Here is a 15,119-nt window from a genome sequence, read left to right as displayed (position 1 = left end):
GGCAGATGCTTTTGTCCAAAGCAACGTAGATCAAATTAAATAATCTGTACAGATATTTTACATAATATCAACCATATGACAACATATTGTTCCCAGTAGCTGGAAATGCTTTGCTTTTGTCTAAACAATGAATTATATTCTCACTGGTGGAAATAGCTGAGTACATTCACTACTGTATGATGTACTTTCATGTTGCTTTATATTTCTACTCACCTACATTTCAGAGGGAAATATTGTACTTTTCTCTCCACTGTATTTATTCAGCAGCTATAGTTACTCTGCTGAGTAAGATTTGGCACCAAACACCATACAGTATATGATCAGCTTGTAAAATATTTTAACTACTTTACTGACAGTATAAAGTAATTAAAATCAGATACATTAAACCGCTGCTTTCATGTTTACCGGGGACTTTCTGCCAGTCAGGAGTACTTTAAAACTCTTTTTGCATGTATTGACTCTGTACTTTCAGGACTTTTACTTGTTATTGAGTAAATGTACATTGTAAATAATGGATCTGGGTGCCTCTTCCACCACTGCACATTCCTCTGATTTCCAGTAACATACTGGCTCACTCTATTGAATTTTCTACCTGAGGCTTTATATCATAAAGCATCAGACTGTATCAGTTCAGGTTAATCATAACAGCACAGACCAGTTAGTTGAACAGTTGTCTTTATTTGTAGCTCAGTGTTGTATTTGTAAGATTATTTAACAGGATATCTGGTTGACACAACCTTAAAGAGACAGTTCACTCAAATTAAAAAAAATAAAAAATAAAAATTCTCACCAGCAATGCAGATAGTTTTGGTTTTATCTTCCCACTGTTTCAGAGATTTCTGCCTTGACCCCAATATGATAGAGGGGATTGTAATTATGTGATGCAGCAAGAAGACCCCACTGTAAAAAGATTTCACTGGAACTATTTTCTGCTGTACAAAAGCATATTTTCTTCATACACTTTCCTTTTTGTTAAATCATTTATTCAGTCTTTAGAAACAGTTGATCATCCCTTCCTTTGTTTTGCTTATGAATAATTTAAATGTTGTTTTTCAATGGATACTGCAAATGAAATTGTATTTCTATACATTTCAAATAAACACAAAACATAATCTGCATGGCTAGATAACACTAGAGGTAAGTTTTTTTTTTGTTAATTTGGGTGAACTGAACCATTTAATGCACAAAATGATACATTGAATAATGTAATCTTGGAAAACTACTGTGTCAACAGTATGTATCTCTGCACCTAAATAATTTTACCTCCTACTTTAAATAACGTGAAATCATTTTGGTTAGAAACACATCATTGGACCGTTCAGAGTGTTGATGTTGATCTGGGTTTAGGGGTCAAACTCAGAACATCCCCTTCCTGTAACGGTGGATCAGCTCTGATACGTCTTCCTTACACACCTTTATCCAGCCGTCCTCCTGCATGTGGTACACTAGACAAACACACAAACAAACACACAGAGGTTAACACATATATACACACATAAAACACTTAAGGGCTCATACACACATAGTTTTATACATCACAAGACTAAACAACTTTCAGTCTTTGGCCAAAATGATGTCAGGATGGTAGATAAGCAGGAAATCAATGTTTAGAGAGAGATTTTAAAAATTCTTTAGTGAGGACTAAGTGAATGAATATCCAGTTGCTTACAACAGGCTGATATTTATATTATTACAATGTTAGATGTATAATTGAAAAAAAGGAAAAGAAATGTAGAAAAAGCTAACAAAAACAATAGACCTAAATAAAAATAGAAGTAATACTCACTGTTGACCACTCCTCCAGAGTAGGCGTCCCTGTGTGTAGCGTGAGCAATGCCCCGACGGCCCAGTTCATACGCCTCCTCTACCGTCATGTCCTCCCTGTAACCGCTGTCCACCACACCGTAGGCGAAGCTGCTCCCACAGCCGGTGGAGAACATCCGGCCAGACAGACATGTCCCGTTATCGTCCACATAGTACAGACCAGGGCCCTGCAGAGCACACAGTCATTATAGTTATTATCATTTCATATACAGCCCAATAGATTCTGATACATCTCCAAACACAAGCTGATTTCATTACTGTATGAGTCTTATCACTTTTAACAACAAAATAGTACTTCTAAATAGTTTATTTATTATATATTAGGATATTAAGTTGATTGACCTGGTTTTTTTTCATGTTGACACCAATACAACAGCTCCACCGAGAAAATATGAGGGGTTGAGTACTGCATGCTACCAGGTGACATAATGACCATTATGATATATCATACTATATGTGTGGAAAACAAAATACAGTAAAGTATTGTAAAAATATCTATCATAATATTTTAAACTATAAAGTATACAATAACAAATACAAAAGATCCATTTACATTAATCAAATTTCTTCAGGATTAATAAGAACTTAATGTGCAGTGATAAGTGAGATACTGGGACATTATCAGGAACTCACTAACACCTAACTTGGCTGATTTCTTTACATTCACCCAACACACAATGAAAATAAAACCAAAGACTCTAAATGAACTGGTGACACGGTGAAATGCTTTGCTTTTGTTCAAATAAATGATAATCTCAGTGGTGAAAAGTGACTAATATACTCACATACTGTACGTACGTTTATTTAGGTATTCCCATATTATGATGGGCAAGTCAAAATTAAATGAAATATAAAGCTGAGAATGATGTGTGTGTGTGTGGTCGTGGGAGGGATAATTGACAACATTACTATATATATGAAGTGTGACATTTCTTAATTTTACTACAACTTGTACAGATTTGGATTTTATGAATGAATAAGGTGCTTCTGAAAACCCAGTCAAGACTCATCTGTTTATTTGTTGTTTATTTGAGGTTCATCGTTGTTTCATAACAGAACTTGTCAGAAATTCAGCTTTGTTAAAGGACTTTTTGTTTCAGTGAGCAGTGAGGCTGTTCATTGTCACTAAATACATTTTAAATGGATCTTATTTTACTTGAAGTTTACCTCCACTCAAAAAATAGTTTTGCTTATTACTACACTTGGTTGTTTGAGCTTTACTGTGCAGAATGATGTATGTTGGGGCCCAGTAGTGAGGGGAATAGTGGAACTAAGTACGCAGGGGCCTTAACATGAGGAGGGCCCTCATGTCTTTATCTGCAGTTTAGAAATTTTGAGTTATTATCATTATGAGTAAACTATTTCCATTGGCTGAATAAATAGTTTGAGATTATTTCTTGTATCTAAAACAATATTAGAGCCTCTCAGGGGCTCGCCTCCTGTTGAAAGGGGCTCATGGTTTAGTCCAGTCCTGCAGTAGAGATCATCATATCAGACACAAATTATTATTAGTCCTCTTTTTATGTCTTGAAACATGTGGAGTGGATCTTTAATTTCTCCACATTTGATAAATAAATATGATACCAGAGTCATGCATTGTAACAACTATTCAAAAAGAAAAAGTGCAGATTGAAACAGAGTATAAATAGTGCCAACAAAACAGCAAAATGAAAAACAGCTTCAGGTGTCCAAACATCAACAGTGGTGTTAAATTTCTCTTTGTTCAAGCAGTTTTCAGCGTTCACAGTTTCACGTTAGTTCAGAAGCTTCTAGCTTGTAGGACAGAGCTTAGCTGAGCTGATGGTTGTGTTTAAGAAACTGTCTCGTCTTCCTCATGTTGTAGTTTTATTTCTTTGGTTGCTGTTTTCACTCCAAAGTTGAACAAAGTAAATTATTGTTTAGTGGAAATTTTATCTGGGCATTGGACATTATTGCAAATTAATTTAAGTCAGTGTACAAAAAAGGTCATAACTATGGATCTGAGTCACTGTGTGAAACAATAATGTCAAAATGGAGGTTGTGGGTTAAAACATGCTGGTGATGTTGGGGCAAGTTGAGTCAATGGCTCAATTTACCCCCAAAAGTTTAAATATGCTACATATGTACAGAATAATCTGTGTGTTTAAGTATTATTTTCTGATATTCTACAGACTAGAGACACTGTTCATGTTAATGTCTGATCAGTGTTACAAGTGTTACAATGTTAAGTTTAAGCTACACACGAACATGCTGTACAGATGTACACAAAAAAGCACAAAAGCACATTTACACACATTCTTTCTGTAGCTAAAACATAAAGATCACAGTTTAATCTTTACTGAAAATGTTTAGGTAACATGTTGAACAACAGGACACAAACATATCATTCATCATATATTAAAAGTGTGAGTTTTTGTCTTTGTTAGATTGATGGCAATAATGAAGTTCAAAATTATCTAACAGTGGTACAATTTACACCTAGAGCACTCTACCCCATCCCCATGCTCATTTTACCCCTACCTTGGGGCAAGTTGTGTTATAGGACTACCTTTTTTTGATGTGTCATTGTTCTAAAACCATAATAATTAGATAACTTGTTTTAATTTCCATGGGTGCACAAAAACCTGAGGTATATATAGTAACTATTATTTTAAACACATACACTTTCATTTTGCGGTAAATCATCAAATGTAAAAAAGGGCTCATGTTATCCCATTCTCCCCTACTGCTGCACATTAACTGGAGTTTTGAACCTCTGGGGGAGCCAATCACCACATTTAGTCAATGTTACACCAATAAAACCATATTGTTTGTTGTTGATATTGTGATCAGAACTGTTGTCAACCTCAGGACATTCACACAGAACAAAACAAGAATAGCACATTACTGCAACCCCACAAGCTCCAGAGTGCTGATCTGTAGCTGACAGTGACCTCTGACCTCCCAGAAAGTCAGTACATAATAATGTTATGTTATATATGACTTCCATGCACTGACAAAGCTGAGAAACCCAAAATAAAGCCCAGCATGCCTCTCCACCCTCTAACATGGGCTAAAACAAGCACATTTTACTTTCACTTTACATTAATAACCTCACTGCGTCAGTTTAACCCAGATTTAAGTGACATTGACACTCATACTAAATTCCCATTGGCTCAGATGGAGACTGAAGTGAGCGCCCCTTCCTGTCCCACCCTCCGTTCAGCCTTGATGCTCACAGAGGAAGCACAGTCTGTCTGTATCTGGAAAAAGAAACTTCTTAGTGGACTGTACATCAGAGTTGTAGCGACAGCAGGTCACAATGAAGATCTTGCTTTTTGTGACCCTCCTGGGTCTACACAGCGCGGCGGCAGGTGATTTAGTTTTCTGTTTTTTTTTTTTAAGTCAGTTTATGGTAAAAGAAAAGGCTTTATATCTGTAGACGTGACTATACAAATTTAAGGTTTGTTTCATAGTATTAGATGTTGAGTTCCCAGACTTCCTTGCTATTAAAACGTGTATTTTTCTTTCACTATTATTTCATTTCATTTCATAATATTTTATCGATTCGGTCTGAGTGCGTTCTGAACAAAATGGCAGCACAATTAAGCAGCAAAAAATAGTCCAACACACACTCAGATTAATAAAGAAAATATGGAAAACTTAACAAAGATGCAACAAAACTAATTTTAAACTACACTTTAATATAGTTGCACGTGCTTCTTTTAGTCTTTAAGTTGTCCATGACGTCATGTTTTCTATTAAAATTTACACATATGTTCCAAACAAACGACAACAATGAAAATCACATCCTCAGTCAGTGTGCAACCGTAAATTTAGTGATATCAGTCATCGACTGATGTATGAGTCAACGATGTAAATGTATTAACAAACCCTTTTCACAGTCTTGAAGACGTCACTACATTTCATCTTAAGTGTGTATAATTAACATCTACAGGCTACTGAGAAGGTTTTGGGGTTTTTATTTCTAACCATACCAACATGAGTCATGATGGCGCTGTTTTCATAGATATTGATGCTACTGAAGCCAAACAACTTCCTGCTTTGGTGGCACAATATTTAATATCATTCACTAATGTATGTAAACTAAATTACTGAAATTCATCATTTATTTTGTTCAACGACTCAAATATAAACTTGTCAAATAACACAGATCCCATGTTCAAAATGACTTAATCCTGAGTTTTGTAAATTTTATGTTAGAATATTATGTCTTAATCTGTAATTAGGTATCAAATAGTCATTAAAGCGATTGCTTTTTAGTTTTTGACTTTTGGTTGGACAAAACTAAACATTTGAAAATGTTACTGAGGGACCTGGGAACTTGAAATGGACATATTTCACTATTTAATGACATTTTAACTCCAAACCCACCACACTAATTCGCTCCTCGCTCCTGCCAAGCCTTCACTGCCTCAAATTGATTTTTAATAGGCCTGCCAATGAACACCATGCCCCCACTGTGGAGGAGCTTGTTTGTGTTTTTAACAGGTCTTGCAGAAATATTTTAGATTCCATAGCTGAGACCTTCTTCTCCGCCATGGTTAAATGAAGACGTAAGGATCTTAGAGACAATGCAGGAATGAAAACTGGAAGATAAACTCAGTGTAACACTTATTTTTCAGAACTCATTGCGAAACAGCGTCATAATCCCAGACTCCTTTTTAAAACTGTCAGTTCTGTTATTGGTCCCTCGATTAGCCAGCCACTTGAATCTTCCCCAGAGAGATGCGAGGATTTTCTTGATTACTTTAACAACAAAATAGTAGAAATTAGGAAGCACTTTGACAATGTATTCAGTGAACTTGATGTTGACTCCTGCCCACTTTCATCTTAAACCCACTTCAATAAAAACTCTCTGTCAACCCTGGAACGCACTGCAAAATCATCCACCTGCCCTTCAGACTGTATTCCCACTTGGTTTTTAACAGCTGTATTTCAGATGGTTGATCCTGATATTTTAGCCATTATTAACTGCTCTGTCCACTGGTATTTTCCCCTCCTACTTAAAACATACCAATGTTTACCCCCTTTTAAAGAAGCCCTCTTTAGATCCCTCAGTTTTAAGTAATTTTAGACCCATCTTCAAGCTGCTTTTTTCTCAAAGATTTTAGAAAAAATGGAATACAGCCGACACAGGCCTGTATTCCATTTTTATTCTCCTTGACCTCAGCTCAGCATTTGACACTGCGGACCATAATTTCTTAATCAGCTGTCTGAAATACTATGTTGGCATCAGTGATGTGGCACTGGATTGATTCAACTTTTATCTGTCAAACAGGTTTTCTCTGTAAAGCTCGGAGATGCCTCCTCCTCTTGTGCACCTCTCTTTTGTGGGGTCCCCCAGGAGTCTATCTTGGGTCCCCTCTTATTCACCATTTACCTGCTACCCCTGGGGCAAATCATGCGTAGACCTAGCATTGATTTCCATCGCTATGCAGATGACACCCAATTGTATGTCCCATTAAAGGCCGGTACCACTGATGTTTCATGTATTATGTCCTGCCTCACCGAAATTAAAAATTGGATGTCTAAAAACTTCTTGCAGTTGAATGATTCCAAAACAGAAGACATTATAATTACCCCCTCCAGTCCAAACACTAGGGTGCCTTATCTAATAATGTTCGTAAGGAGGCCCATAACCTAGGGGTTATTTTTGACTCTGTTTTGTCTTTTGATGCTCAGGTGACCAAAGTGCTGCAATCCTGCTTTGCCCAATTGAGACAGCTAACCAAAATCAGCTCATTCCTTTCAACCGCAGACTTAGAAAAGGTCATCCATGCTTTTATCTTCTCCAGACTTGATTACTGGAGTGCATCTTATTCTGGTATCAGCAGGCATAACATACAAAGTCTGCAGTTGGTACAAAACACTGCTGTCAGGCTTTTAATGCCTACTAAGAGAAGTGACCATATCACACCAATCCTTGTTGCCCTTCACTGGTTACCTGTGAGTGTTAGAATTGATATTAAGATTTTATTGCTTGTTTTTTTTTTTTGCTATATTTGTGAACAGCTAACTCCTTATGATCCTGTTTGCTGTTAGAGATCCTCCAGCAGGGCCCCACTGATGGTTCCAAACTCTTGACTTGCCATTAGAGGGGGCCGGGCCTTTGTTGTTTGGGCCTTTCAGCAGTGGATCTCCCTGTTTGGAGATCTCAGGCAGGCAAACTCAGTGTCATCTTTTAAATCTCTTCTTAAGACTCACTTTTACCGTATGGCTTTTTCTTAACTGATGGTATTTGTTGTGTAATTTAATTTTTTGTATCTTGTCTATGTCTTTATCTTTGGATCTTATTTACTTGCATTATCTATTTTTATTGTAAAGCACTTTGCAACTTTGTTTTTGAAAGGTGCTATATAAACAAAGTTACTATTATTTAATAAAACATATTAATTGATTAATCAAAAAAGATTTGAAGGGATACTTCTCAGAACATACACATCTTAGTACATAAATTACAGAGGACAGAGGAGGATCATGAAAACTTACAGACACTTGTAGAAAGTTTATTCTGTTGAAACTCTGGAATAAATTTTTGGAATCAGGACTAAGAGTGAATAATGATCAGTTCATGTTGGATATTTGCATTAATAATAATTTGCTTTTTAATCCAGTATAAACTGACACTAATAGAAACAATACATAATGAGCACACCAGAGTAAAATATGCCAAAGAGAACTTTCTTAAATATAGAGCTGTGTCCACAAACATTTTTCTGTCATTGTCATGCAGCTCAGAAGATTTGGTTTTACACAAAATATTTGTTATTAAGATCCTGGAAGTGAAACTTGAATATAATTTATCATTTTACATAAATCAAAATATATAAAAGTGAGATACATTCTTGATGGTTGTATTAAAACATGTCAACAACATCAGAAAAAATTAATTATTATTTAATCATGAAAAATGACAATAGCAATAGAAAACAGCTAAACAACCCACTTCTAAACTGTATAAGGAGACGTGCTTAAAACGTCAGGAAGAAGAAACCTAAGTTGTCATCATTCACAGTTTACAGTATAAAGACCATGATGGACGTAGTATAATCAAATACAAAATGTTTTAATGAGCTGAATATAGAAAATAAAATTATAATCTTTTAATATAATTATAATATAATTATAATTATAATCAGTCCCTCCAGGAAATTGTGATTTCCTGCAGTGTGGCTCTTTTAGATGTAAATGAATGTCCATTACGTTCAAGCCCTTGCAAAATGAGTTCACACAATGCTGATTAAGCCTATCACCGCCAAACAAATCTCTATATTTCACAGTGTATGTTTTTAAATCTCATGTCGGGGGCGACATTCCTGTGCTGGCTGTTTGGCCCTTAATCGTGTGGCTCCTCTATACTTTCCAAATGTAACTGGACTGAATGGATCAAATTCTGACAGTGAAAGGAGCCAATTCAAGGCATTTGTGTGGTGCTCAGAACAATTTATTCACCGTTTTACAACTGTAAAAGCAGGTTATGGCCAGTGGTGTAACCACTAGTCATTGGGCATACTGGGACGAATCCCGGTGGGCCGGTGGACTGTCAAAACAAATCCATTTTTACTCTCTCTCTCTGTGCCTGTCATTCAGGTGTGCATGAAAGCGTGCTGCATGCCTGTGCCAGGCAATCAGAGCTGAGCGCCCCCCGTTACTCTCACTGCCAGAAGGGGGAGTCAGAAGTCCCGCACTCCAACTTTAAGAAATCTCTGCAATATTTGCAAGAGCTTGAAATTTAGCTAAATTACCGCAACTTTTCCACATGTAAAAAGTCAAAATCGATATAAGTAGATTACAATAGGATTTATGATACATCCATGAAATCAACAGACTTGTGATTTGGACCAATTGTCACATTTTGTGTCTTGGTAACTTGTATCATTGCAGCACACAGGAAGTGATCACATATGACTCTTCATTAGTAGTAATTTTTAAAAAAATCGCTTGCAATTTTTCCTAATTCCCACAATTTTACCGCAAAAAGAGAAAATAAAACATTGCAAGTTTTATCTCAATTTTTGAGAAAAGCCACTGAAAAATCAAGCATTTTTGGCCACAATAATAATCATAAAAAAACTCAGTGAAATCCTGGAGGAACTCATATATAGTTTGTCACAGGTTTGTGGTTTCACATTTCAAACTAATTTAGTAATGAGGAGCAGACGCTACTAATGATGCATCCTGAAGAATAAACGTCTCCACAAACTGGAAACTAAGAAAATTTCTGCCTATCAATTTGTTTATTTATTGACTGCACAACAGAGATTATCAGCAGGATGTATTGTAGCTCTTTTTGATTCTGTGCACAGGAAAATAATTTTATTTTATGTAAAAGCTATTTATAAAACTAACTGAGAAAACTGAAATGATGACATTAACTTTTTCTTACAGTGACTCACTCTCTGAAGTATTTCTTCACTGGGTCCTCTCAAGTCCCAAACTTTCCAGAGTATGTGGTTCTTGGGATGGTTGATGATATTCAGATTGATTACTATGACAGCAACACCATGAAAGCAGAACCCAAACAGGACTGGATGAGCAAAGTCACAGCAGATGATCCACAGTACTGGGAGAGGGAGACTGGGAATTGTTTGGGTACCCAGCCGGCCTTCAAAGCCAACATTGAAACTGCAAAGCAGCGCTTCAACCAAACTGGAGGTTTGTTCATGTTTCACTGTTTGCTGATAAAATGTTGTTTATGCTTTCATCCTGTCTTTTGTACACACACACACACACACACACACACACACACACACACACACACACACACACACACACACACACAACCATCCCTCCATCAACACTGTTTTATTCAACTGTTTTTATGGAGGCTTCTCACTAACACACACTGAAAAACACATTACTGAGAATCCTGGGTGCTGCTATACTGCACTGATACAATATTTTTTGTCCATCCCATATTAACCAACAGAGATTATTATCGCCACACTGAAATGACTTTACAGAGATTTTATAAGGAGCAAACAACGCTCCTAATAAAATCTTCTTCAGCTTCTTCAGGTTCGTTCAGCAAAATTACATGAATACTCACAGGTGTGATAAATATATCTGGGTCACATGACTAATTATCAAAATCTTCATTTTTTCAAGGTATTTCACAGGTGAGCATTTTACAAAGAACATGACAATAATATTATACAAAACATTTTTTTCAAAACACATGGCATGGTTAATATTACAGAGTTACAATAATTACACCATTTTACATCATTTTAATTTCATTAAAAAACAAACAAACAAAAAAAACTAACTCCCGTTTATTTGTATAGCACATTTCAACAATTAGGCAATTCAAAGTGCTTTACATAGAGCATAAAAGGCCTCAAGACAGAATATACAAGCAACACAAGGAAAAATACATTTAAATACTAAAAAAATAAATAAATTAAAAAGTGTTAAATTTGGAAATAAAAAGAAGCTAAAAAAGAATAAGACAGATAAAACAGGAGAATAAAAGTTACAGTGGCGTGTAAAATATTAACCCTCAAATTTGGTTTAATAAAAGGCAGCAGCAAACAGAGAAGTCTTCAGCTGTGATTTGAAAGAACTGAGAGTTGCAGCAGACCTGCAGTTTTCTGGGAGTTTGTTCCAGATATGTGGAGCATAAAAACTGAACGTTGCTTCTCCATGTTTAGTTTTGACTCTGGGGACAGAAAACAAGCCTCTCCCAGATGACCTGAGAGGTCTGGATGGCTCATAATTTAGCAGCAGATCAGAAATGTATTTTGGCCCTAAACCATTTAGTGCTTTATAAACCAACAGCAGTATTTTAAAATCAATTATTTGACAGACAGGAAGCCAATGTAATGATCTGAGAACTGGAGTTATATGATCCACTTTTTTGGTCTTAGTGAGGACTCGAGTAGCAGCGTTCTGAATCAGCTGCAGCTGTCTGATCGATTTTTTAGGGAGACCTGTGAAGACAGTGTTACAGTAGTCAAGTCTACTGAAGATAAATGCATGGACAAGTTTTTCCAAATCCTGTTGAGACATAAGTCCTTTAGTTCTTGATGTATTCTTTAGGTGATAGTAGCTGAGTGCTAACTTTTAATCGTTCTTCCTTGGCTCCAAAAACTGTTATTTCAGTTTTGTCTTTGTTTAATTGAAGAAAATTACGGCACATCCAATCGTTGATTTGGTCAATGCACTTACGCAGTGCTTGTATTGGACCATAGTCCCCTGGTGATATGGTTGTGTAAATTTATATGTCATCTGCATAACTGTGGTAACATATTTTGTTGTTTTCCATAATCTGAGCTAGTGGGAGCATGTAGATGTTGAACAGAAGAGGCCCCAGAATGGAGCCTTGGGGAACTCCGCATGTCATTTTTGTCCACCCAGATGTGTAATTACCTATAAACACAAAGTAGTCCCTGTCCTCTAAGTAGGATTCAAACCACTTCAGTACTGTGCCAGAAAGTCCCATCCAGTTTTCCAGTCTGTCTAGTAATATGCTGCGGTCAACCATGTCAAACGCTGCACTGAGATCCAGTAATACTAATACTGTAATTTTGCCACTGTCAGTGTTCAGGTGTATGTCACTAGACCTTAACAAGAGCAGTCTCAGTGCTGTGGTGTGGTCGAAATCCTGACTGGAAGACATCAAAATGATTGTTTATTGCCACAAACTTGTTCAGCTGTTGAAAAACAGCTTTTTCAATGATTTTACTTAAAAACGGGAGGTTTGATATAGGTCTATAGTTCTTTTTTAAGAGTGGCTTGATGACGGCAGTTTTCAGGGCCTGTGAGAAGACACCTGAGAGAAGAGATGTGTTCTATAGAAGATCTGAGGCCATGCAATTTGAAACAATTTTGAAAAAGCCTGTAGGCAGAATATCAAGGCAGCAAGAGGAGGATTTCAGATGTTTTATAATGTCCTCCAGGTTTTTGTGGTTGATCAGATGGAATTGTGTCATACTCCTCAAATTGATTTTAAGTGGACACAGGGACAACATATATCCTGCACCTGATATGGAGGCACTGACTGCTTGTCTTATTTTCTGAGTTTTGTCAGTGTAGAAGAAGGCAAATTCATTGCAAGCCTTGGTGGATAGAAGTTCAGGGGCTACTGACATAAGAGGGTTTGTGCCTGTTGACAGTAGCAAACAAGGCAAGTGCGTTATTATTGTTTTAGGCAATGATGTCAGAAAAGAAGGACCACCTTGCATTTCTCAGTACCAAATTACAAATGTGAAGTCTCTCTTTATAGATGTCATAATGAACCTGGAGATTTGTTTTTTGCCACCTGCGTTCAGCTTTTCAACACTCTCTTAACTCAATAACACTTTCTTTTTTCCATTTTGACCAGCATGGCATTTCTCCATGGAGATCTTTTCTTACCAGAGACAACCTTCACCTTAATGGGTGCAATAGCATTAGTAACATTTGTAATTTTAGAACTGAAATTATCTACAAGCTCATTGACTGAGACCCAAGAGAGGGCAGGTGTGGAAGAGAGGGCCTGAATATGGTGTTTTCAGTGATATACCGTTTTTTGGTTACTTCTGTTTGAACATTTGTGTGCACAGAGATAGCACTCTCAAAGAAAACCCAGGAGTGATCAGAGAGCAAATCAGTCACCACAACCTTAGAAATGTTCAGACCCTTAGAAACGATTAAGTCCGGAGTGTGCCCCTTGTTGTGTGTGGGCTCTGTCACATGCTGGGTCAGTCCATAGTTATCAAGAACATAACACAGTTCTTTAGCCCCTCTGTCCTAGGGGTTGTCAACATGGATGTTAAAATCACCAAACAACTGACTGCATAGGACGCGCATAGATGAATACACTATTGGTCCTACAGTTGTCCCTTTACCCCACTAAATGGGAAGGGTGCGTGTCAGTGGGCCTAGTGGCTCATCTCTTCCTAATGGTCCAAATCACCTGTGGAGAAAGACATAAGTTGATATTTTCATATCACAGAAAAGAACTCAAATCCTGTGTTTCATCAAGTCCATAAGGTTCAGGATCAGGTTTAATCTGTGTGTATTTGTCAAGTGTGTGAAAACACACACACTTCAGTGTGTGTGTTTTCCTGCAGCTCACATGAAGCCACATCACCTTCAACAGTGTCGATAAACTGTGTTGATCTCAGTGGAGGCAGTGTGTCTCTGTAGTAAAGACAGGAAATGGACTCTGTTTCCCAGCAGTCTCTGCCTCTCTGTCTCTCTCTGACTCGTCCACACTGTCCAGATGATGATTGGCTGTGAGTTGTTTCCATCCAGCCAATAACAGCAGAAGGTGTAGATCTTCTGTTTTGGTGTGTGTGGATCAGTGTGTCTCTGTGGTGAAGATGTGATATCAACTGATGATAGCTGACTGTGCTGAGATCTCACTCTGGTTTACTGCAGTCTGTGTCTCTGTCTCTCTCTCAGGTGTCCATATTGTCCAGAGGATGTACGGCTGTGAATGGGACAATGACACAGGAGTGGTTAATGGTTTTAGACAGGATGGTTATGATGGAGAAGACTTCATAGTATTGGACCTGAAGACAGAGACATGGGTCGCTCCAAAACCACAGGCTGTCATCACCAAACACAAGTGGGATAGTAAAAAAGCTGAAATCGCACAGTTCAAACATTATCTCACCCAGATTTGCGTTGACTGGCTGAAGAAGTATTTGGACTATGGGAAGAGCTCTCTGCTGAGAACAGGTAGAATCACATGACCTGATGTAGTTTCTAGTCTCTCTCTCCTTACTTCTCTTCATCTGTCTTTCTTATCCTCTGTCCCTCCCTTCTTTTCTCAGTCACAATTCAATGAGGTTTATTTGCATCGTATACATACTGTATATAAATATTACTAATGCATTTAAATACATTACACCAAACCAGAATAATATTAATATACAGTAAATAATAATAAAGAAACTATAAACTGTCTTTGTCTTTACACTCCAGAGCTTCCCTCAGTGTCTCTCCTCCAGAAGACTCCCTCCTCTCCAGTCAGCTGCTTCGCTACAGGTTTCTACCCTCACAGAGCTGAAATGTTCTGGAGGAAAGATGGAGAGGAGCTTGATGAGAGCGTGGAACGTGGAGAGATCCTCCCCAACCACGATGGATCCTTCCAGATGAGTGCTGACCTGAACCTTTCATCAGTCACACCTGAAGACTGGAGGAAGTACGAATGTGTGTTTCAGCTCTCTGGTGTGAAGGACGACATCATCACCAAACTGGACAAAAGAGCAATTCAGACGAATTTTGGCAAGACTGGAATCAGAAGTGATGGAAGTAGGAAAAATATTAAGTTTACTTTCATCTGTTTTATATTTTGTTTATTTGTGATGGATGAGGTTGTT

General features: G+C 37.3%; 2 protein-coding genes across 3 annotated transcripts in view; one reads left to right on the top strand and one right to left on the bottom strand.

Moving 5' to 3' along the window:
• Positions 1–658: 658 nt before the first annotated feature.
• The window catches only part of psmb8a (proteasome 20S subunit beta 8A), a 125,299-nt gene continuing 110,838 nt past the window's right edge, over positions 659–15,119 (bottom strand). Inside the window, exons 5-7 of one of the 2 annotated variants that reach the window (XR_010931632.1) lie at positions 1,787–1,991; positions 1,306–1,445; positions 659–1,263 (exon numbers count right to left, since the gene is read on the bottom strand). Coding sequence is in view for 1 of the 2 variants with exons in the window: in XM_067612133.1 (XP_067468234.1) it covers positions 1,357–1,445; positions 1,787–1,991 (294 nt within the window). In the remaining variant the exon portion in view is untranslated. Of the gene's footprint in view, positions 1,446–1,786; positions 1,992–15,119 lie in introns of both variants that reach the window. The other variant, XM_067612133.1, reaches the window with a different exon arrangement.
• Positions 5,004–14,489, top strand: LOC137198360 (H-2 class I histocompatibility antigen, K-K alpha chain-like). Its single transcript, XM_067612136.1, has 3 exons — positions 5,004–5,156; positions 10,195–10,461; positions 14,197–14,489. The coding sequence occupies exons 1-3, from the start codon at positions 5,105–5,107 to the stop codon at positions 14,487–14,489; spliced, it is 612 nt and encodes a 203-aa protein (XP_067468237.1). The 5' UTR covers positions 5,004–5,104.

The sequence above is a fragment of the Thunnus thynnus genome, chromosome 15, assembly GCF_963924715.1.
Source record: "Thunnus thynnus chromosome 15, fThuThy2.1, whole genome shotgun sequence".
Taxonomy (NCBI): Eukaryota; Metazoa; Chordata; class Actinopteri; order Scombriformes; family Scombridae; genus Thunnus; species Thunnus thynnus.
This window is presented reverse-complemented; position numbering and strand designations above follow the sequence as displayed.

Coding starts and splice junctions, on each gene's coding strand:
- LOC137198360 (XM_067612136.1), top strand. CDS start 5,105: ATGAAGATCTTGCTTTTTGTGACCCTCCTGGGTCTACACAGCGCGGCG. Junction 5,157..10,194: donor TCTACACAGCGCGGCGGCAG/GTGATTTAGTTT, acceptor TTTTTCTTACAG/TGACTCACTCTCTGAAGTAT. Junction 10,462..14,196: donor GCGCTTCAACCAAACTGGAG/GTTTGTTCATGT, acceptor TCTCTCTCTCAG/GTGTCCATATTGTCCAGAGG.